The following is a 25,073-nucleotide window of genomic DNA, read 5'->3' as shown; positions in this document are numbered from 1 at the left end:
CACTCTTGGGTGCCGAGCAAAGAAGGACACGTGACAGGCAACTGGCTTGATGGCTCATGCCTCTTCTTGGCCACATGCACCGTACTCACCAGGGATTTTGGTTGCTTTCAGGAATTCCCTACTTTGCATGGTTTCTGAACTCAGAATTAAGGCTGATATTAGGTCATCACGAGGAATCACTCAGATTGTTTTATACTGTGCTTGGTCTCAGCCAAGAGCATGTAGTCAAGAAGGCATGTTACTTCATATGGTATTGAAATAATATTAATTTTTACCACTTGCTTTTGTCCAGGATGAACTTTCTTCAGCTTACCTTCCCCTAAACAAGAGGTTCTCAAAGTTGGATATCTAAATCAGCTTCAGCTAGTAACGTTCAAAATCTAAGTTCTTGGGATGTAGCTCAGATATACTGAAACGGCAGGGAAAGGTCCTACAGAACAGTTTACAAAACCTTCCAGCTAACTCAGATGCACAGCTAAACTGAAGAACCACTGAATCGCTGAACGGTTAAAATGTAAAATGGTAAAAACCAAAACCAAAAAACGAAGAAAGCGACCTCTCTCTCTCTCTCTCTCTCTCTCTCTCTCTCTCTCTCTCTCTCTCTCTTTTTCCCTCCCCCCCCTCCTTCCCTCCCTCTCTCTTTCTGTGAGTGTGGGAGTGCACACATGCACAAGTGTGAGTGTGTTAGCTGGGCAGGTAACAAGACCAGTGAGCACGTAGTGTCTATTTCCAACTGTGACATGAAGACACAGTAAGTCCTTTCTTGTTCGGGGATTATTCTCACAGCGCCGTGGTCTGTACCTTTTTGCTGACTGGTCTTGGGGCTGCAGTTGAACCTGGAACGTCGTTATTGCCAGAGCCATAGTAAGACATCCGGCTGCAGTTGCGATCAGCAATCTGAAACACACAAACCACGACCCACTGTCAACTGATGGTGACACATGGAAAGGATGAGACAGCTTCCTGGAAATCACTACCGCAGATTCGTTTTGATTGGATGTTATGCCTTTTCTGTAGAACCAAAACAATAGCCATTTATTAATATGAAACAAAGCAAAGAAAGTAAATTATTTCACTTGTTCCTGGGAGAAGCACTGATGGTTTGGTGTGTAGCAACAAGGGAGCAAAAGTGTAGCTCAAACACAGGAACCAACTGTGGGAGGATGGGGAAGCCCAGCCAATGGCCACTGGGATTCCCTTTGGGGGTAAAGCAGGGTGCTTGGAGAGCAGCCATCCTACAAGGGTGGTGGCAAAAACTCATTAGTTTCCGTGGCAATGAAGGAAAGAAAAAAACACTTACTAAACAGAACAGGAGAGAGCTCAGAGGTCATTCTGGAAGTGCTCCTGACTGGGGAGTACTCTATTCCCAAAGAGGAGGGGGAGGAAGAAGGAGAGAACACAAATATGCACCTGTAAAGAGGAAAGATGGGGTTCAAAGAAGGAGGGGGACACAGGAACCTGAGATTCAAAAGGCATCGTCAACAGGAGACATACCACTGAGAAGATGTGCAGTCCAGGCAGAAATCTTGTAGTATGCACAACAAAGAGGGGCTGGGGAAATTCTCTTTTCTTAGAGACTGACAGGTGCAGTGGCAAGAAGCATTTTAAACAGATCCCTGTAAGTCAAGGGCACGAGGCCCTTAGAGGCCAGTTCTTCCCTGCATAGCTCACGCTGAAGACTCACAACTGTGCAGAGTTCTACATGGAAAGAACTCCACAGACTGGAGTGAGCCTCATCAGCTCCCAGAAGCAGACAAGCAGTGGGTAAGGACCAAGACTTGATGCCAGGAAAAGAGGGTCCTAGGAGGCTAGAGGGCTGAACAGACCATGATAGATAAGATGTACTTTATTCATAGATGTTGTTAGGTAGGCAGCTGCCCACAGGTACCCAGGCACATAGTGGCAAACACTGGCCACATATACGCAGGCACAGACACAAAGGTAAGCCTGCATAGAGGCCACATGAAGGTAGGCACACAGGCTTACACACACACACACACACACACACACACACACACACACACACAGACACAGACACACACACAGACACACACACACACACACACGCGGGGGGGGGGTGGTGGTGGTGGTGGAGGGAGAGACAGGCTAGTGAAGGAAAATCCAAAAGGGAAGTTGTCTGACTTTATAGTCATATTTACATAGGATGACACAAAGTGACACTCTGCTAAAAAGAGTTATATAGCAGATGATGTCACCATTTACTTTTAGGTTCTCTGGACATCTGGTGCTAGCCATTTTGTGCTGACTCACAGTCCTTTAGATGTCCAGCATTAGCTAGCTTGGTCCACGGTGGCTATCTGTATCAGTATCAGGTTGTCTAAAATAAATTGGCCTGTACAGACCTTTGTTCCCAACAGAGTGGCAAATGCTTAAAGGTACTAGGGTGTATGCAGGCAGAAAGCCTGGTGACAGTTCCTTCTAGTGCCTATAGGCTGAAAGTTTCCTCCAGTTAAAATACTCACTTCCTGACCTATAACAACAAAAAAGTAAACATAGGAGGCACATAACACCACAAAGGTTCTGCTGTCAACTGAGGCTTACATGCAAATAACCTGAGAGGGACAGTGAGATGGCTACATAGAGATAGGGTCAACACCTACAGTCAAACTAGTGACTACACAAAGGCCCTGGGCACCTGCTTCCAGGCATGTGACTACAGAGCCAGTTTGCATCCATACATAACTTGCTACATTAGAGACAATGCACACTTGCATACATACAGATCACACAAAGATCATGTTTCCCATGCTGTAGATTGTGCTCAATGCCCTAAACATGTGTTCTGAGGATTTTATTTAACCACTAAGGTATAGCTCCAGTCCAATGGGAAGGAAAGCACCATGTCCTATTAAAATCCAGTCCCATATGGTTATTAGAATATTTCAAATGAAATAGATAATCAACAAATCCAACCAATACTTAATCTCAGATGTATGAGTCCACTGCAGAAACATAAGAGACTTGAAAAATCAAAGCAATATGACTCTCCCCACAATGACCAGTTCTATAGCAATGGATTCCATTGGATGATGGAATCCCAGACTAAGAATTTAAAAGAATATTTATAAGAATGATCAATGAAACTAATGATAGCACAAGTACATTTCTGAATAGATTCAAAGAGACAGCAAAGAAACAGTTGGATAAAATAAGAAAGTCAATATAGGATAGGAAAGAGATTTCAGTAACAAGGTAGAAATGATGAAAAACAATAAATTGAATTTGGAAATGAAAATCTCAATAAATCAAAAAACAAAAAAACAAACTCAGTAGAAAGCCTTATCAATAGAATGGATCAAATAGAAGATAACGGGGCATTAAAGACAGAGTAGAGAGTTAGAATATTCAAATAATGACAAAGATAATATAGTAAGACAGTATAGAGGGAACAAATAAGACCTATGAAATGTCCGGAAAAGAGCACAGAAAGAGAGGCAGTACAGGCTAAAGGTATAGAAAATATATTCAATAAAATTGGTGGAGAAAAGTTTTCAAATCTAAGGAAAAGATGGCTATCCACATACAGGATTTATTTCAAACATCAATCAGACAATACCAGGAAAGAGTCTTTTTTATCTTATAGTTAAAGCACAAAGTATACAGAACATAAAGAATGCTGAAAGCTTCAAGAAGGAAGCACTAAGTCTTGTATACAAGCAGACCCATCAAAATAAAAGCAGATATTTTCAATAGAAGCCCGCAGAGTCAGGAGGGAATAGCCATGTATTTTGAGCTTGAAAGATAGTAACCGCCAACACAGATCACTATATTCCCCCAAATTATCCTTCATAATAGCAGTAGAAAAAAACTTTCCATGACAAGCACAAATTACACAATTTTCACACCTACTAACCTAGCGCAACAGAAGAACACTTGAAGGGATCCCATACACCAAAGAGAAAGACAAACTTATCTATGAGGTTATAGGAAAGAATAAACCACACTAGAATAGTAAATAAGCAAATGAGAAATAGGAAAATACTAAACACAGAAATAATAGAATGGTAATAATTAATGTGTACCTTTCAATACCTAAATGGTTTTTTAAAAGATTTATTTATTATATATACAGTCTGCTTGTACCCGTGCAGGCCAGAAGAGGGCATCAGATCTCATTATAGATGGTTGTGAGCCACCATGTGGTTGTTGGGAATTGAACTCAGGACCTCTGGAACAGCAGTCAGTGCTCTTAACCGCTGAGCCATCTCTCCAGCCCTCAATACCTAAATGTTAATGGTCTAAATTCTCCAATCAAAAGATAGATACTAGCACATTGAATTTAAAAACAAGACTTATTTGTTGCATGTAAAATATATCCCTCTCTACAATGTCTTACTTAGCTTTACGGTGAAAGCATTTGGGAAAACGCATTATAAGCAAATGGAACCAGAAAGCAGGCAGGGGTAACTCTACTGATATCCAACAAAACAGACCTTAAACCAAATTAGTAAGAGTAAATACTTGTGACTTCATACTGATTAAGGAAACAATTTATCAAGAAGAAATTACAATTCTAAACATATATGTACTACAAATTAGCATACCCAATTTCATGAAACAGAGGCCTCTCTCCACCTCTCTATGTCCCCCCACCACAATAAATTTTTCTAACTCATAGAAATGTGAAATAACTTAATAATGTACCTTGAGGTCTTACAAAAATAAGAATAGGCCAATTTTCCAATCAGAGGATACAAAATTAATGAAACGAGAATGAAAAGAACAATACAAAAAATTGAGGAAGCAAATGGTTGGTTCTTTGAGAAAACACAAATATTGACAGATGCTAGCTAAATTAACCAAAAAATAGAGATAAAATTGGATATGAAAAAGGAAACATTACAACAAATTCTGATGTGTTTCAGAGGATTATTAGAGTGTACTTTGGAACAAATATTCAAATACATTAGAAAGACTAGAATGGATACCTCTTTTCTTTTCTTTCTTTTCCTTTTTTTTTTTTTTTTTTTTTTGAGACAGAGTTTCTCTGTGTAGCCTTGGCTGTTCTGGACCCGCTTTGTAGACCAGGCTGGCCACAAACTCACAGCGATCCACAGATAATAACTTTTTATACATATATGTCTTGACAAGATGAAATCAACAGATATAAATAAACAGATCTATAAATGCCATCAAGAGTGACCCTGTAATAAAGTCTCCTAATTAAAATAAAAAAAAAGAACAGGCTCCGATACAGAAGAATTCACTGCTGAATTCCACCAGACCTTCAAAGAACTAACACCATTGTTACTCAAGCTATTCCATGAGATAAGAAGAAAGGAATGCCACTGAACTCATCCTGCTAAGCCAGCATCTCCCCTTACCCAACCTGGAAAAGAACACAACAACAATACAATTCTAAGAAGGACATGAACGCAAAAGTTCTCAATAAAACAACTGCAAACAAAATTCACTACACACCAGGAAGATCATTCTATATGCCTAAGTGGACTTCCAAGATGGTGCAGATACTCAGATCAATACCATGCACTACAGTGTATTCATAGACTAAAGGACAGAAGCCCACATGACCTTCTCAATAGATGCAGAGAAGCCCTCTGACAAAATTCAGTATCCATTCATGATAAAAATCTCTGCATAAACTAGGAATAAAGAAACATGTTATCAACACAATAAAGGCTATCTACGATTCCAAACCTATTGTGCTGGCTAGTTTTATTTCAACTTGACACAAGCCAGAGTCATTTGATAAAAGAGAACCTGAGTTGAAAGAATACTCCCATCACATTGGCCTGTGGGCAAGCCTGTGGCGGAACTTTCTTAATTAACAAATGATGTGGGCGAGCCCAGCTCACTCTGGGAAGTACCAGCCCTTGGGCAGGCGGTCTTGGGTATAATAAGAAAGCAGACTGAGCAAAGCATAAGGAACAAGGCAGTAAGCAGTGCTCCTCCATGGCATCTGCTTCAGTTCCTGCCTCCAGGTTCCTGCTTGATTTCCTGTCCCGAATTTCCTCAACGATGGACTGTTATCTCCATATAAGTAAAAGAAACACTTTCCTTCTCAATTTGATTTTGACCATAGTGTTTTACCCTAGCAATAGGAACCCAACTAAGTCACCGATATTCAACATTGTATTTAATGGGAAAAAACTTAAGCATTTCCATTAAATTCAAGAGCAAGACAAGAGTGTGCACTTTCTCTACTCTTATTTAATATAGTCCTTGTAGTCTTAGCTAAGACAATAAGAGAAGCCAAAGAAGAAAAGAAGTCACATTGTTCCTATTTGTAGACAACTGTTGCATACATGTAAGATCCTATCATTCACACACACACAAAAAAAAAGCTTATGAAAGTTTACTTATCAAAATATCAGGAAATAAAATCAACATACAAAAATCAGTAGCTTTTCCATATACCAATAATAAACACATTGAAAATGAAATCTGGAATATAACTCTATTTATAATCATCTTAAAACACACAGAAACAAATCTAACCAAGGAAGTGAAAGACCCCTACAATGGACATTTGAAAACATGGAGGGATGGCCTCAGAGAAAGCAGAAAGTCTGCTTGTGCTCACGGGTTTGCAGAATTAATATAATGAAAACAGTTTTATTACTGAATTAAACCTACACATTTAATGGTGCCCCCATCAAAATTTCAATGACATTCTTCACAAAAAATAGAAAAAAAAAAAAAAACCCTAAAATTCATATGGAATCACAAAAGACCCCAAATATCCAGTGTGATACTTAGGAAAAACTAATGCCCGGGGGGCGGGGTCTCATAATCAATATCTGATCTCAAATCATACTACAAGAGCCACAGCAGCATGACACCTGCAGAGAAACGGACATGCAACCCAAAGAACAGAAGAGCCACCAAACCCACAAAGCCCAGTCGTGTGACAAAGGTTGCAAGAAACATGTTGGGTCAAAACAGCCTCTCTGGGAAGTGGTGCTGGGAAAACTGGATGGCACATATAGAGTAATGAAACTAGATCCTTCCACTACCATAGAAAAGGGGGTGGGGGAGGAAAAAAAAACACCAAAAGCATTAACAGAATAGTCACTGCACTTCGACTCACCTTCATCAGAGTAGCTGTCACTGAGAAGAGCCATCATTATGGGGAGGGGGTGGCTCATGAGGTCACCTCTAACTAAAGAGCTATGAACAGCTGATGGCTGGGGGGAGTGCGGGCAAGAGTCTGTTTTATTTATGGGCGTGGCCTCTGGTAGGTCAACCACACTCCAGTGAGGGGAAAACAAAACAAAAACAAAAACAAAAAAATCAACACAAACCCACAGCCAATAAGGACATGGGTAGGGGTGTAGGAGTGAACCTTGGAGGAGTTGGGGTGAGTATCATCAAAGGACTTGTATACATGTCTCAAAGACTTAATAAAAATTGAGAAAGGGAATAGTTGTCACTAAGAAAATAAACATGAATAAAGTGCTGGTGAAGATGGATGGGAGAGAACCCTCATCGGCCCCCACCCCACCCCTGGGGAATTTAAGTTGCTCCAACCATTATGGAAATCAGTATGGTGGTTCCACAAATACTAGAAACAGCACTACCCTCTGACTCAGTGGTTACCACATCTGGCTATGTCCCTGAGAGGCACTAAAAAGATACATGCTCATCGATATTTATTTATCACTATTCACGATAGTCAATCTATAAAAACATCCAAAGTATCTATCAGCAAATAACGAGGTGGAGAAGATGTGTCCTGGACACACAGTGGAGAGCAACGTTCTGCTGTGTGCCAGAAAATGGGTACACCTGGAGACCATTGTATTAAGCGAAAAACCCACACTTAGACATCTTTTGCTGGTGCTCTCTTATTTGTGGAGCATAAGTTGTATATGGATACGTGAATCCATTACATATGGAATGAAAGCAGAAAGGAAGGAGACTAGTGGGGGTGGGTGAAGGGAATAGAGATGGAGGGGGGACTACTGAGGGGCAAGGGTAAAAGTACAGGATGTACTTGAAAGAAACTCTTCATAAAACCCATCACTGTGTACAATGAATAGGGCCAGTTAAAACAAAACAAAACAAGCCTGGCAGTATTGGCACACACCTTTAATCCCAGCACTTGGGAGGCAGAGGCAGGTAGATCTCTCTGAGTTTGAGGCCAATCTGCTCTACAGAGCAAATTCCAGGATAGCCAAGGCTACACAGAGAAACCCTGTCTAAAAAACAAAAACAAACAAATGAAACAAAACAACAAATCACAAAATACTCATTCCACGTCAATAGTTCTCATTTAAGAAATCATATGTTTCGCTCTGTAGGAAAACTATAAAAGCATCCCACAGGGATGAAGATGCTCAGTGTTGAAGAGTACTCGCTGTTCTTGAAGAGGACTCAAGCTTGTTTCCCAGCACTCGTAACGGCTCACAACCGACACCTCTTCTGGTATCTTCTGGAACCTACTATGCTCATAATGCACATACATGCAGAAATATTTCTGCATGTAAATTAAATAAATGTTTTATAAAAGTATTTGACAAAGACAAAGGCGTGATGGCTCACACCTGTAAACTTAGCATTCAGGTCAGTTTAAGGTCAGTCTGAGTTACATACTGAGTTCTAGGTTAATCTGGGTTACAGAGTGAGACCCTGCATCAAAAAACCCCTAAAAGGGTCAGGCAGTGGTGGCGTATGATCTTAATCCCAGCACACAGGAGTCAGAAGCAGGTGGATCTCTGAGTTTGAGGCCAACCTGCTCTACAGAGGGAGTTCCAGGACATCCAGGGCTACATAGAGAAACAATGCCTAATCAATCAATCAATCAATCAATCAATCAATCAATCAATCAATCAAACCTAAAGCAACAACAAAAAGATTCAGGCGCCACACTGTTCGGTCCTTCAGTGTGCTAGGAAAGTAGGGAAAAAGCATGAGAACAGTGCCCCACCGTGGTTTAATGAGGTACTACACCAGACAATAATGGTCAAAACCCTCTTCTGTTTGGATTAAGTTTCATTCCTTACTACAAAATAATCAGAAAAATGTTACCTTAACATATATAGAAATTTAATACTTTCATTTTTTATTAAAAAGACACAAAAACCAAGGCTGTCAGCAACAACCATAATCATGTGTTGCCTAGCAAATCAAAAAACATTACTACTGGCCCCTGTTTAAAAACCAGTTCTAGGCTGTGGTGTAAGAGCACTCGTTTGGAGCACTTGCTCATTTCTGTGTTAAACAATAACAACAGCAACACATTTACTGCAGGTCTTTTGAATGCGCTAAAGCCCACTGGATTATGACCTTTAGAGGGATGAACACTATGGCATGTGAATTAAATGGGTTTTGTTTGGTTGGTTTGGGTTTTTCAAAAACAGGGTTTTTCTATGTAGCCTGGCTGTCCTGGAACTCTGTGGACCAGGCTGGCCTCAAACTCACAGAGATCTACCTGCCTCTGCCTCCTGAGTGCTGGGATTGAAAGCATGTGCCACCACGGCTTGGCAATTGAACATATTAATTAAGCCATAAGGAACATTTCTTTTTCTTTATTTTAATCCCAAGTGCTGGGATTAAAGGTGTGGACCACTACCACCCGGTTTAAACTGCATGTTTTCAAAATCCCAAATAAAATATTTATTAGTCATTGAAACTGTCAAGATAATAGAAAACAGGGGAAGTCTAAGAAATTGTTATATACAAGAGAAGCTTAAGGAGAAATGACTGAAAAATGCGGTGTGGGCCCCTGGAGAATATCGCAGAACAGGAACAAAAGACGTTAGGGAAACTGAGAAAATCAGAATAAATATAAGTTTATATTACTATGCATTAATATCAGTTCACAAGCTGTGACAAATGTTACATTAATATTAAGGAAACTGAGCCACTGTATAACAATTAAACGAATATTTCAAAATAGCTAGAAGAAAGGACTTTATGTGCGTCTAGCACAAAGAAATGCTGTATGTCTGAGTGATGGACATGTCAAGTCACCCAGGTCTCACCACCACACACTGTATACATGGATTGAAACATCATACTTTACCCAAGGAACAGGTCTAGATGCTCTGCGACAATTAAAAATTAAAAACAAACAGTAGATTCCCAAGCACTTTGGAAGAACTACATGAGAACTCAAAATAAATAGAAATAAAACAACAAAATGGAGAGTGTTCATTTTTTATTTTTATTTTTTGCTTTTTGAGACACAGTTTCTCTATGCAGCTTTGGCTGTCCTAGACTCGTTTTGTAGACCAGGCTGGCCTTGAACTTATAGATATCCGCCTGCCTCTGCCTCCCAAGCACTGGGATTACAAGTGTGCGCCACCATGCCATGCTGTAAAGAGTGTTTACAATGCCACAGCTCAGCAGGAGAAAAGCTCTGTGTGCTATCACATAGAGGGTGGCTGCAACTAACAGCATTGTAACAATACTTCAAAATAGCTAGAAAGGACCCTGTTAGCATTCTTACTATAAAGGAATGATAGATGTACGTGGTGGTAACTACCCTAAATACCCTGACCTGATTAACATGCAGTGTGTTTATATATCAGAATGTCACGCTGTACCCAGAAATGTATACAGTATGCATCAGCTAAAATGCAAAACAAGAGTACATGTGCCCTCCAGGGCTTGCCATGCCCCTACCTTGGAAGACATGATGTTCTTAACTTCCTCGTCTGCTGCACAGTGTGTCCCAGCCAGGTCTGGGTTGCTGCTGCTCATCACACGGGCCTGCATGAGCTTTGAACTCACTGCAGCAGCAGATGTGCGCCCATAAGTGTGATATCGGGGGTCGAGGACGACGGCGGTGGCGCCACCTGTATCCCAGCAGCCAGAGACATGTCAACAGATAGGACAGAGTCAGTCACAGAGCTTGAGACGGACACAATGGAGAAGCTGTGGTGGGGAAATGCAAACCTACCGGGTGGGGCCTTGGGAAGAAGTCCCATGCTCTGCAGCTGTGCAGGGCAGGGAGGTGATGGTGGGTGAAGCGGGCAGGGTGTGAGGTGGTGGGGAGGACTGTGGGGGAACTGGAGACACAAGTTTGGTACCAATCTGTCACTGCCACAATGAACCAGACCCCAAGTTGCCAGAGTCTCTGAATTCTCAAGGAAAACTAGAGCTAGGAATATTTCTGTTTGATCAATATTTGAATGATGCAATCTTGTATCATGGAGGAAGATTGTTCAAAACTGAATCGCCCACAGTCATCTTTTAAGGACAGGTATATGCACTATTTCAAAGTAAGTCTACCTCTGGTTTTAAAAATGGACTGAAATTACAGATTTATGTAAAATATGACTGCAGAGACTAAAAAGGTACCAACTTTATTTGGATGTGGGATTTTGTTTTATTTTGTTTTTCGAGACAGGGTTTCTCTGTGTAGCCTTGGCTGTCCTGGACTTGCTTTGTAGACCAGGCTGGCTTTGAACTCACAGACATCCTCCTGCCTCTGCCTCCCAGAGTGCTGGGATTAAAGGCATGTGCTACCACGCCCCGGCTATATCTAGAAACTTTTAATTTCAGCACTCATGTAAGTTTTACTCTAAAGAACAAATTTGAGCTTTTAATTCCATGGCAGTGGTCTGAGGTGGTACTCTGCCGGACAGCTGCCCACTGGCAAACAGTACCTGGCTTGGGTGCGTCCCTGTGCAGCTCAGGCAGCCGGAACACATAGTGCACGTAGGAGGCCAGCAGGCAGTTCCTCCCATGCTGATCCTTCCTCAGGTCCTTGCTGTTGTGCAGGCTATTGGCAATGGCCACCACAGACTCGAAGGCAAACTGGGAGAAGTTTGCTGAGGAGCCAACAGAAAAGAGAAACTGAGATTGACAATGATCTCAGGCTAGTAACAGTTTGTCCTGATCACTGACCACCTTAGCTAGAAAAAAGAAATGTAGTTGGGAGGCAAGTATGTTCCAGTCAGTTCCAGTGTTCCAGAACCAAAGACACATGCTCAAGTTGCTTCTGTGTAGCTCAGGCTGGCCTAGAACTCACTGCAACCTCTTGCTTCAGCTAGAATTATAGCATAACCCACCGTGCCTGCCGGCCTTCCTTCCTTCCTTTTTTTTTTCTCTCTCCCCTGTAAACAGCACAGTTTTCCACAACCAGGACATGTCCATATGCCTTCACTTGCAAACTCAGCTGAGAATGGGCTATGTAGTGGGGTCTGCAGACTGAGAGTACCAGCACAGCCTTCATGTGTATATTTGTGTACATGTGTTCCTGTGCACATGTATATGCAAAGGCTGGATGCTGACCTCAGATGTTTCCCTCAATTACTCTCCATCTTATTGTTTTTATACAGGCCTGAATTTGCCAGTGAGTATCACAGGCAAGTAACTAAATTAATTCTCCTATTTAAAAGTGAGTACCATAAGCATAAATTAATTCTCCTATTTAAAAACATTGAAACATTTGTGTGTGTGTGTGTGTGTGTGTGTGTGTGTGTGTGTGTGTGTATGCATGATACACACGTGCGTTTGTGTGCCATGGTGCAAATGTGGAGTTCAGACAATAACTTAAGGGAGTCGGTGCTTCCCTTCTACCATGTGGATCTCAAGAATCAAACTCAAGTCATCCGCCAGGCTTGGAGACAAGCATCTTTATTTGCTGAGCCATCTCGTCAGCCCTAGGAACCCACTTTAATGTTCTTTCTTTCGCCCTCTTTCTCACCCCTTCATTCCCCATCTCTTCTTTCAAAAACTTTTCTTTTTTACATTTACTTATTTTATCTTATTGATAATATGAGTGCTTTGCCTGCATGTATGAGTGTGTACCATGTACATTCAGTGACTGGGGGAGGGGAGGGTCAAAAGTGGATATCAGAGGCCTTGGAACTGGACTTACACATAGTTGTGAACTTCCATTGCTGGAAACTGAACCTGGACCCTTTGTAAGAGCAACAAGTGCTTTTCTTCCTTTCTTTTTTTAGGCATGTAGGGAGTCTGACAAAACAGTACTGGACCTGACTTCACGTCAAATGTTGCAAAGGTTCCTCACAGCACTTGTGTGTTTGTAGAACACCTGCCTGCCTGCCTGGCCTAGCCACGCCTCCTCCCAGCCCACAGGCCTCTACCTGTTTGACCAGCAATGACCATGGGCTGCACGGAAAGCTGGAAAAGCTTGTCCAGCACCAGGTGCAGGAAGAGCACGAGGGGCTCGAGGCGGGAGGAACTCAGGCAGACGATGCTGAGCTTTAGCTCGTGCTCCAGCGCGCTCTCTGAGATCTTCTGGTCCAGCACACGGATGGGGAAGGTCACCTGGCTCTCCAGGGAGTGGCAAAGCGTGAAGAACTTCTCCAGGTGGTTGTCCTGGGGAGGAGGAAGGGCAGAAGACTATCATAACGCGCTATTCTTTCAACATCCACCCAGTGCTTAGGGTTAGAAGTGTAAGTCCCAGATGCTTCTAGCAAAGGCAAAGGACTTCTTTGTAGAGTGTGGTATACAAAATAGGGCCTTTTAAATAACTGTTAATCAGAAAAAAAAAAGTTAATTAGGCTCCAACTCATGCTGTAGGCAGAGTTGGTGTACTAGGTATCACACTTCAAAGAAAAGGGGCTAAGCAGATGGATAGCCCAGAGAGGGGCAGGCCTTGACACTCCTTACCTGGGTGTGAACTGAAGAAACAGCTTGCACTTCAATATTAAATACCCCCTTATGGCCCTCAGCCCACTTAATGGGAGGGTTCTGTAAAGGGACTTTCTGTATTAGAGACAGAGAAAGAAAAAAGATTAGCAATGTACTTCCCTCTTCCGATTGTTAACAAACAGTACAAGCAACTTGTCTGGCATATCAAATAAACAGAGAACTTCCGTAGCTGGACTTGGGAGTCAGAGGCCTTTGGATCAAGCTCAGGTCTGCACCAAACTAGTTATTTTCACACTGATGAGTCAATCACACTGCCTGGGCCTTAGCATTCGCTCAAGTGCTAGGAGAATTAGCTGGTAATCTATATTTAACCTCGTATTCAGCACTGATGACCTCTGATACTAGGAGAATGATCAGGGGATCTTCCCATGAATCAGGGATGTCAAGAGAGAGGTTGGAAATTCGCGGGATTTGAAAGCCAGAAATGACTTCCCCGTTAGCAAAGTGTTTCTAGCTCCTGCTTGTCCACTGTGTTTCTTCTGTTTCATTTCCCATCAACACCTACTTCCTTAGGCCTTAGAGAGACCTTGTCTCAAGCTCCCATTGGTATTACGTTTCTCTAGAGATCAGACAGTGCTGGAGCAAAGAGGGCCCAGCCTGGGTTTTGTGGCTCTTTCATCATAATGACAAGCATGCTATGCTTGCGAGGATAGGACAAAGGAGGAGGCAGGAGATGGGGCCCCATGGAAACTCTCTGAAAGGCACACAAACTGGATCCCAAAGCTTACAGAGCTCTACTTGACCCTGGTGGGGAACAGGAAAGGTGGTCACTGAATGGATAAAGGGTGATATTCAGGATTGTGTTAAATTTTAAGGTCTACTTGTGGTATTTTGATAGCTAAAAAAAGAGTCCTATTTTTTCAAGATAGATGATAAAATATTTACAAGTAAGATGATTTGCTTAAAAATAATACTCATTGATGCAGACCTCTACTAAAATGGTAGAGAAATGTGATAGTGGGCTGAGAGTCATGGGACTATCTTTAGACTGGAGTATTGCTACAGACCGCAAAATCAAGAGGAACGGCTGGGACAGGAAGGTCAGAGGCTCTGGCACTGGCATCTCTACAGTCCATCTACCAGGCTGTGACCACTGGCCCACAAGAGGAACTGCTGATTCAGGCCCAGAAACATTCTGGAAGGATTCCCGATAGGAACAGTATCTATTACAAGTGGGCGCAACCTATCTCCTCATCTATGGAACACTGCGCAGGACAGACTACTCGGTGTAGCACCATCGCCTCAGGTGCACGCTGCACCTACGGAACATTCTGATGTGGTGGCATCTAAACAAGTAAAGCTTCTTTCACTGCCAGTCAGTCCTCCCATCCTGTGAGAACAATGTGCCCTCAGAAAACACAGGGTGTGTGGAGATGGCAACCCGGGAGAAGCCAGCAAGTAACCTCAGAGCTCAGACACATCCTGGGGAGTGGGAAGTGGGTGTGGGAAAGGGATCCCAGACCACAGCTGGACAGGAAGCAGCTGCCAGACAGCGCTGGTTACCTCAGCAGAATGTATGGAGTAGTTGGGTGGCAGTTTTTCCAAGGCAACTGGTAGACAGTAGGACCCGGTTTGAAGACGCTCGTTTAGGAGAATTGGCAGCCACTGAAACAGATGATGTCAAGAGCGAAGTGGGTTTTTTTTTTTACGGCTGTACACAACCCTGGCGATTTATCTAGTTTCGCAGCCATCAGCCTCAGCTAAACAATGATTAGATATTGACCAGGTCTCCTTCTGGCAGCAGTTTCAGTCTGGTTCTTTGCATTGTAAATTCCCTGAGAGTTCCCGTGATGTCAATGATTTGCTGCTTTTTGAGCCAAAGTAGCAGCATTTTTTTCTTTATGGGCAGTATTGGCTCCTGTCTGAATATCAATGCTCATTTTACCTTTCACGTTCTTTAAAGAAATAACTTCTCTCCCCTGCAGAGCTAATTCTACACACGAAGCACTTACATTAAATTTGGAAATAACAGATATTGCAGTGCGTTTTTCTTAGATAAATGAATATTCTTTAAAGATTTACTGCCCACCAGCTCTCCATTTGAGGAAGCTGTCATTCTCTAAGGAAAGCCATTTCTACTCTCTGCTATAATGTGGCCCAGCACGTTTTGCAGCTCCTGACAGGGGGAAAAGCAAGTGAGCAGACTGTAGACACTCCCTGCAGGGACCTCTGCTCACTCACCAGCTACCGCAGAGAAGGTGGCAAGTTGAAAGCAACTCACCGAATACCCCAGAAGGCTTTCTCCCGCGGCGCCTTGCTTCTGCTGACAGCTGATGTGATAGAAGGTGAAGAGGAGGTGGTGGTTCACTGTGAGCTTGGCGGGCAGCTTAATTTTCACTTCTTCATAAAAGTCAGGAGACCTGTATCAAACATACATTGTCTACAAGTCACTTTCAGCAAAAGGGTGGCTCCCTGGGTACACGGCAGAGCATCCCCTGAGCCTTTGCTCCCCAGTGCCTGCATGCCATGGGGTTTTCATCTCACGCTATCCTGCTCCTCAGCTGCTCCTTGGCCTTGAGGCCAAGCAGACACTGTGAGAAACGCTCCACCTACATAAAAACGGTTGCAGTTGGAAGGCTTTGTTAGATTGAAAGGACTTTCCCCAAACACGATGGAAAAATAGAACTTAGTTTGAAAAGATGATGAGGTTCAAAGCACCGTTATGACCTCTTTTCCCATCTCAGCCCCATGAACAGGCCTGGCATGTGGATGTCCTCATTAAGGGACTGTGCTAAGGCTACACAACACTTAGTCCCCATGATAAGCCATGATACATGAACATATGACAGTGTTCACATGAGGCCCCTAAAAGAATCTGGTTATCAGGCCAGGGTAAAACCCTACCTGCCATCACAGAGATGTCCTTCCTCTACCTGTGAAGTGTGACTGAGGTTAGACAGTCCCATGACTCGCTTTACTGACGTCATTGAATATACCATTTCTCCTTTGGTTGGTTTAAAGTAGGTAAGGGGGCAGATGACAGGATGTTTTTGGCTCTCTTTGGATCTCAGACCAAGTGAGAAAATACTCTTCTTTATTTAACACTATATGAATCTCTCATCATTTTTTAAATACTCAAGATCATATTAGATTCTTGAAGATATTTTGTCCTCAAAGCCTTAGTTATTTACAAAAATTGTACACTGCCAGCACAGAATTATAGAACGGGCATAAACTCCTCTGCCCCTCAGTCTCTATGCTGCAGATACTGTTGGGGAACACACTCATGGAGTTCAAAACCAAAAACCTAGCCAGCAGTGGGGGTGCATTTAATTCCAGCACTCATAAGACCGACATAGGTGGCTCTTTGTGAGTTCAAGGACAGCCAGGGTTACTCAGAGAAACCCTGTCTTGAAAAAGAGAAAAACAAAACAACAACAACAACAAACAAACAAACAAACAAAAAAAAAACAAAACCCCAAACCTAGGAGATATTGAAATGGTTGCAGAACACATGTTGAGGACTCTGAAATATACTCACTTATTATGGTATGTAATCGCTGTGTACACTTCCTGCAGAAATTCAGGCCCACTGGACTTTCCAAAGATGACCTGTTTGTCAATGTGGAAGGAACCAGGTTAAGAGGGATTTTTGACTCCACCAAGTCTTCTGCCATCCCATCAACAGGATACTCTGTTCTCACACTGCTTTTATAAGTTAAGGCCCAACTACACAAACCAGAAGTGGTGCAACAAGTAAACTGAGCCTTCAAGGGACAAACTAGTGACCGAGGACACAGGCTTGTGAGATTAAAAAGCCCGATGTGGTGTCTTTCCTGCCTCAGTGCATGGACACACATGGCAATGTCACATTCATTTGTCCCTAGTGAGACACTAGGATCCTCTCCCCTCCAAGGACATGGACTTGCCCCTACAGGTTTGTAGTCTTCACTGCCCTGGCCACTTGTGTGCGGATTTCTCATGGAGTCTGCTGCAGCCCCAGTGGCGCATGGCTTAATTAGTGAACTTGCTTCTGGACGAAGGAAAGAGCCCTTTCCTCTAGATGCGGCGACCCACAGACCAAGGCCAGGGCTTGGTGAGTGAAACTTATCATCACTGTCCCTTGGCTGAGTGCGTTGGCCACACACAGGATGTGCACATACACACGTGGAAGCCTGAGTGGTGACCTGGCAGGGCTAGGGCAGAGAGGGCTAGGAGAGTCCTCCAGACCTTCCTTTCCTCCCAAGCATCCTCCCTCTTTTACCTTTCCGCCATGGTTGCAAGAGGGTACCTTGCATCAGAGAATAGGTGGGAGAGAGGGATCACTTTTTAGAAAGTAGATATATAGGGAAAGGAAGTACTAGGAAGAAATTACTTCCGCCAGAAAAGGGTATGAGGGGAAAAACCAAAACCTCTCCTCCTCCACTTTGTGCTTAGGCGTGTCTGCCCCTCCTCGACCCCTCCATGTATTGCAGGGGATCAAATCCTGCACATGCTAAACAAGTGTTCTATCAGTAGCCACAATCCCGGGTGAATATTAGCTGAATCCCAGGACTTGGGCAATAGTAATAACTAACCAACCATGCCATTTACTAGCAAATTCTTGCATTAGGGCTTCTTGGCTAATACTATTTTAGTCTGTATTGTTAGTTTACATTTTGCCTCAGGATAAAAATCCATTCCTGAAGGGTGTTGAGCAGGTGTGTGTTATATTATCAATAGCCTTCTCTTCAGATTTGTTCTAAATGGCCTCCCATCACCTAAGCGCATGTGTGGAAGAAATTCAGCCAAACAGTGAGCCGCAAGTAACCCTCTGACTTTGCAGAGCGTTAGCATGGCATGGCTCCATGGGCAATGTGGAGAGACCCTACAGTGTTTTTCAGTCCTTTAAAATGATCGTCAGCTCCAAGATGTCATGACTCACAATGGCATAATGTGGGCAAGAGACTTAAGGACTAGCTAGAGAGGTCCCTGCATGTGTTGAGCAGGCTTGGCTGGGACAGAATACTCTGTACAGTGGGCAGGATGTGCCTCACTGGCAAAGCACTTGTCTAGCATCGTGAAGAGACCCTGGGTGTGTGGTGGACATACTCTCTACATCGAGGAACTCTAGATTTCATCCCTGTGACCTGGGAGCACAGCCCACCGACTGAAGGCAAACGCTACCCCTCCCCTTACCGGCATAGCGTTGCTGGGGTCTTCTCCACACATGAACTGGATCTTTATTGTAATGTTCCGGGCAGAGGCTAGCTTGTTAGCAAAGTTCAGTCTCTGTGGATAAACGTACAGAAGGTTTCTGGAAAAGAGAGAGAAGCAGATAATCAATAATCAAGGTCTAGAGTCCACTTCTGCTTCTGTTTAAGTCCAGAGGTTGCTTTCTGAGGTGGTGGCAGATCCATGAGATGCCCACTCACATGGTACAGCACGGCCAGGGCCCACTGGGGCGCGTGACGGTGCAGCTCACCAGCCATACCTCAGAGCTCAAGTTTAGGCGCTGCTCTATGAACAGGGGACTGTGTGGACAGAGGGCTGTAACGGTGGCTGTGACGAGTACATTAGCAGACACAGAAGACAATGATTCAAGAAAGCGATGGGACTGGGTCACACTAAAAGGAGGCAGTGCTGGATGTCATAAAGTATCTCCAGCTGGAAGTGACTGATGGAGCGAGGAGTCGCTTGGGGGGTGATGCAGCTTTGTTATTTTCCAAGGTGTCTTCTGCTGGGAGTATGGTTCTGCAACATACATCCCTGCCACTGTGATGATCCTTTATGTTATTATGAGATGACAACCAACGCTGTCAGATAGGCTCTGCTAACATTTTCACATGTGCATGCATGCGTGCGTGTGTATGTAGAAATGGATCAGTGGTTAAGAGTTTGGACCCCAGTAGCCAGGTAACAAGCCAGGCATTTGGAGAACGCTTGTAGCCCCATGCCTGAGGGTGAGGCAGAGAAAGGAGGCTCTCTGGAGCTTGCTGGCTTCCAGCTCAGCAGAGACCTGAGCTCTGGCTTCAGGGATAGACCTTGCCTCAGTGGAAGAGATGGAGAGGGTTGGGGGATACCTGGCATCATTCTCATCTTCGTCTCAGTTGAGTGTATATTCTCACCAACATGTGTGTACATACACACACACACAAACTGACTATCTGAGTAAATAAATAATTTTCTTTAAAGATTTGGTACATTTCTCATTCTCAATACATACACTTATATTAAATTATTAACGTTGCCGATTGTGTCTACATTCAATGTAAAGTTCATGTTCAGAGTCCCTGTCCAGTCTGGAAATAGGGTGGGGTTGGGTTTCTTGGTGTTTTGAAATGTGGCAATCTTCTAAGTTAAGTAGATAGGCCAGATTTGGGAACTAGGCCTATCCCCATCCCTACCCCAACTCCCATTTTAGAATAAATTAGAAAGTTTTGTTGTATAATGTATTTCATTGGCAGCCAATCAATAATGAAAACATACACCTTTCACAGACTATCATCAAAGCTCATTTAGCTTTCTGTATTAAGGCTGAGTCCATTAGCTTTGAGGTGCTTGGAAGCTGCCTCCTAAGCTTGTATTCCCCAGTCTGTTCTACACATTCTGATCCCAGTAGAATATAGTGTGAACAGGTAATCGAAGAAGGTGGTGGGCTAGCCAAACACTGCTGGGGAAGCGAGGGGCAAGCTGAGATACACAGGCTAACGTGCACTCTGAATGCCTACATTAGTGGTTCTCAACTTTCCTAACACTGTGGCCCTTTAATACAGTTCATGTGTGGTGACCCCCCCCCAACCACAAAATTATTTTCATTGCTACTTCCTAACTGCAATATTGCTACTGTTATGAACAGTGATGTAAACATCTGTGTTTTCTATGGCCTTAGGTGACCCCTGCAAAAAGGTCATTCAACTTCCCCAAAGGGATCGCGACCCACAGGTTGAGAAACTACCTTGGAAGACACTGAACTCTACTCCTTTCCGTAAATATTTAGACCTCAGAATTCATTTCTTTGTTGGTCCTTTCTTAGTATATTTCTTAGTAGAGATCACTTGGAGAAGCACCAAAATAAACATATGTGGTTACAGAAGAGCATGTCATATCCAGGAAGAAGTTTCAGGACAAGGGTTCTCCTGGGCCAGGTGTAGGAGTGCCCAGAGCTCAAGAGGCACAGGCAAGAGGACCATCTGAAGCTTGAGACCAGCTGATCTACACAAGGAAATCCAGACCAGCCAGGGATGCACAACACAGCTCTGCCTCAACAACAACCTCAACAACTGAACCACAAAATAACAAAACAAAAGAAAACCCAAGGATTTTCTATTCAAACATCTTGTAGTATGGAATGCTTTCAGGTAACTCCGGAGAAAAGTCAGTATTGGGGACTCCCAAGAACACAGGAGTTGCTGCTTTGTGTGTAAAGTTCAAAGATCATAGGGGCAAATACATAGCATTCCTAGGCTTTGTTGTCTCTCTAAACTGGGGGCTCACCGAAGACAGGATGAGAGTCTAGGAGCTGGTAGAGTTACAGCAGCCCTTCTAGGCCACTCCAGCTTCCCACAATAGCATCACTACCTTGACTCACTGGCAGCTGGCACCCCCCCCCCACACACACAGATTTTTGCCCTTTGTTTTAAGATGTCTTCTCTCCTGTCCTCTTGTTGGCTTGTATTCTTGTCTGCACTGAATACTCATATTTAAGTGAAATGGAATTCAAGGCAATAATTTGAACTTTATTCAATGGAAGAATAGTCAATGAGCTTCAAATATTGATGTGTAGACAGCCTACCTAGGAATGTGGTAGGTAGGTAGGAATTGGCATAGAGTCTGGGGTTATTCAGGTTGGACGTACTGAGTGCAAGCCAATGCTTTTTAAGATGAGGCAATCAGTCTTGTGAGGTGAGGTGAATCAGCCACTGAGAGGCAGAAGATCTAATACACACGGTGTCTTTCTACCCCCTGCTGTCTCAGTGGTACCTGCCAATCTCATTTGTCAGTGAGAGTAAATCTGACACAGCTGAGATAGAGGTGCCACCAAGAATGGATACTGATACAGCAATGTACTGAAGACAGAGTGCGTTAGAGCTACGAGGTGTGTGTGTGTGTGTGTGTGTGTGTGTGTGTGTGTGTGTGTGTACATGCATACATGGGTAAGAGTGCATAAACATGTCTGTCTAGGGAGTATTTACACCTCTGCCCACTGCTCATTCCTGTTCCTCTGCACTGCAAACTCTTCAATTAGAGGGTTAATATTTACTGAGCAGAAGGGATAGTATTTCCTGAAAAGGGTTAATGCTGGAGCCAGAGGGCAGAGATTGGAGTTGCCTTTGCTTCTTCTACCTGTATGACTTTCAAAGACTTTGTTTCAGGAAGGTTAGACTTTTCAAAGCCTCAAGGGGACTCATAAATGTGTCAACCTATTGGTTTTGGTGAGTGTACAAACTCAGCCTACAGGAGGAGGGGCAGGAGGCTGCTGCAAGTCCCAGGTGAACCTGGGTCACACAGCAAGACACCCTATTTGAAACAGCCAAAGAAGGAGGGGGAGAAAAGCACAGGAAGGAAAAGAAAGACCTTAATGAATAATGGCTGTTAGAACGACCGTTTCTCCCACACAGCTGACAAGGCAGACATGCGCTCCACCCTCCGCCCTGCCCTATCCTCACCCTCTCCACCACTCCAGACCACCTTCCTTTCTCATTTGGAGCACAGAAGTTCCTTCTTTCATTCTTTAAAAAAAATATTTACTTATTTATTGTTGTGTGTATGGGTATTTAACCTACATGCGCCTGTGTACTGCATGTGTGCCTGTTGCATGCAGAGGCCATAGGAGGGTGTTAGGTACCCTGGGATTAGAGTTACAGATGCTTGTGAGCTGTCATGGGGGTCCTGGGAATTGAACGTGAGCATCCAGTGCTCTTAACCACCGAGGCATCTCTCCAATGCAGCAGTTCCTTCTCAATTGACACCTGCTTCTGCCCTCCTCCTTACAACTAACTACTCTTTATAAATTCCCAAGAAGGAGCTTTGAAAACTATAAGCAGCTTATGTCAGGTTCCTCCCTACAATGGTTTCCCAAACTTTTATTGTGGGTCTTACTCGATCTGGTTCTTATTTTTTAAAGATTTCTTTATAGGTGACTGCTTGGCCTGTGTTATGTATATACGCTGTATGAATGCCATGGTTCTTGGAGGTCAGAAGAGGGCATCAGATCCCCTGAAATGAGTTATAGATGGTTGTACGCCATTATGTGGGCACTGGAACCAAACCTAAATACTCCGCAAAAGCAGCAAGTATTCTTTGTTTGTTTGGGGGATATAGCCCCGGTCTACCTGCCCTGGAATTATATAGACCAGACTAGCTTTGCATTTAGAGACTTCCTGCCACTGCCTCCCAATGCTGGGGTTAAAGGCCTGCGCCACTATGTCCGGAACAAGAACTCTTACCTCTGAGCAAATTCTCTAGTCCCTATGACCTGGTTTGTTTTCACATGTTCTCTTACTTTATTTCTCATTGTTTTTTCCACATTGACCTTTTTTTCTTTTTTGGCTTAGTATATTCCTTACCTACTGCCTTCTCTCCAACTGTTCCCACAGTTTTTTTTTTTTTCACTTCCTTTTCCAGATTTAATTTCCCATGAGATTCCTAGACCAAGTAACAGGAAAGTTCTCAGAGCAAGAAAATAAAAAAGATAAGAAAATCACAGCAGATGGAGCATGCAGAGCTAGGGACATAGCTTAGTGGCAAATGCTTGTTCCCACAGAATATGAGGGATTCAGATCACATGGCATAGCCTTCTAGTTTTCTCCTGACATCTTTTTTTTTTTTTTTAAATAGGAGGCTGGGTGGTGGTGGTGCACGCCTTTTTATTTAATTTTAACTTATGTGCATTGATGTGAGGGTGTCAGATCTTGGCGTTACAGACAGTTGTGAGCTGCCATGTGGGTGCTGGGAATCGAACCCCGGTCCTTTGGAAGAGCAGGCAGTGCTCTTAACCACTGAGCCATCTTTCCAGCCCCTTCTCCTGGCATCTTATCTAACTACCCCTCCATTGCATCTCTCTCTCTCTCTCTCTTTCCCTCACTCCCTCCCCTCCCCCTCTCATACTCAAATATAGGTTCATGTTACTTTAAAGTCGCATCAGTCTATCTATACATGATTATGAAACTAATACATGACTACAGATGTATTAGGTGCACAGGGTTTTCACTGCTAATAGCTGAAATGCAGAGAATAGTATTTAATACTAAAGTATTTTTCTTCAGAAGTAAACAACAACCATTCGGTCTTCCCCATGAGGAAAACCACTGTGAAAGTGTCAGCCTATTTCCATTTTAGTCATTTCCCTCATACATCAATTATTTTATCAAATTGTATATACAGCTTCATCCTGTTTTAGTGTCTAATACTGTGCAATTATAACCATTTTCCAATGTCATTAGGTAGTCTTCATAATTGTGATTTTTAATGGCAGAACACTATTCTATATATGAATGTGCTGTAGTTGGAAATAGTCCACCAAAGTATGTTTATATTATTCCTTCCTTCTTATTGACTAGAGAGCTGTGATGAACACTTTGTATCTTGATCCTCTGCAGGGCAGTATACTTTTGAAAGAACTCTTTTAAACCCTGGAATGCTCTGGTTTTCATCATTGGATTAATTGATAGGCACCGAGTATCCTTTAATGCTGGGCTTGGAGGACTAATGAGGCAGAGTTTGAATAATGCTTTGAAGTAGCTGGCTGAAGGGCATGTAAACACTCTAGCTGTGGCCCACTGGACTAGAAAGCCTGGTTCGCTGTTAGCGCTCTTGTCTTAGGCCCCAGTGAGGGGCACCACAGGCCTGCTCCTACATCCCAGCACACCCAGCTGTTTTGCACAGTGCTTCTGAAGGGCCTTTTGTTTGGGTGTCACTAGCACAGCTGCTCAGTGGTCTGCCTGTGCTATCTACACACACACAGCTGAAGGAAAGTTGTAAAGAATTTAGTTCAATATCCCTTTTTGCCAATCATGAGGCTGACTCCCAGAAAAGTACAGTAACTTTGCCTGAGATTTCTTTCTTTCTTTCTTTCCTTTCTTTCTGTTTTTCGAGACAGGGTTTCTCTGTGTAGCCTTGGCTATCCTAGACTCACTTTGTAGACCAGGCTGGCCTCGAATTCACAGTGATCCACCTGCCTCTGCCTCCCAAGTGCTGGGATTAAAGGCGTGCGCCACCATGCCTGGCTCTGAGATGTTTTTGAGAAGATCCTTTTCCTAAGGCCCACCATATTTCTTACTGATGAGAACGCTAAATAATGTTTGGCAGATTAGCATCTCTTACAGAATGAGCCTAAGAGAGCAATAATGCTTTCTTTTTGAGAGGGAAGATCTCCATGTTTGCTCTGTGATCCAGAGCCTGAATCAGAGAAGATTAATCGTAGTCACATGATCATCAGGCTCATGTGATTTACAGGCAATGAACTAGTATTAGGTAGGGGAAAACTGTAAGAATTGCATCATTCAGCAACCTGTAAAAGGACAGGCCAAACTGTAAAT

The 25,073-nt window shown here is 43.3% G+C and overlaps 1 protein-coding gene across 1 annotated transcript in view; it reads right to left on the bottom strand.

Moving 5' to 3' along the window:
• Dock8 (dedicator of cytokinesis 8) overlaps window positions 1-25,073 on the bottom strand; it is a 197,930-nt gene that overhangs the window by 64,881 nt on the left and 107,976 nt on the right. Inside the window, exons 15-23 of the mRNA XM_051146278.1 lie at window positions 18,733-18,850; window positions 17,096-17,166; window positions 15,836-15,974; window positions 15,118-15,219; window positions 13,573-13,668; window positions 13,044-13,278; window positions 11,598-11,762; window positions 10,612-10,784; window positions 802-897 (exon numbers count right to left, since the gene is read on the bottom strand). Coding sequence (XP_051002235.1) covers window positions 802-897; window positions 10,612-10,784; window positions 11,598-11,762; window positions 13,044-13,278; window positions 13,573-13,668; window positions 15,118-15,219; window positions 15,836-15,974; window positions 17,096-17,166; window positions 18,733-18,850 — 1,195 coding nt within the window. The remainder of the gene's footprint in view (window positions 1-801; window positions 898-10,611; window positions 10,785-11,597; window positions 11,763-13,043; window positions 13,279-13,572; window positions 13,669-15,117; window positions 15,220-15,835; window positions 15,975-17,095; window positions 17,167-18,732; window positions 18,851-25,073) is intronic.

The sequence above is a fragment of the Acomys russatus genome, chromosome 5 (assembly GCF_903995435.1).
Source record: "Acomys russatus chromosome 5, mAcoRus1.1, whole genome shotgun sequence".
Lineage (NCBI taxonomy): Eukaryota > Metazoa > Chordata > Mammalia > Rodentia > Muridae > Acomys > Acomys russatus.
This window is presented reverse-complemented; position numbering and strand designations above follow the sequence as displayed.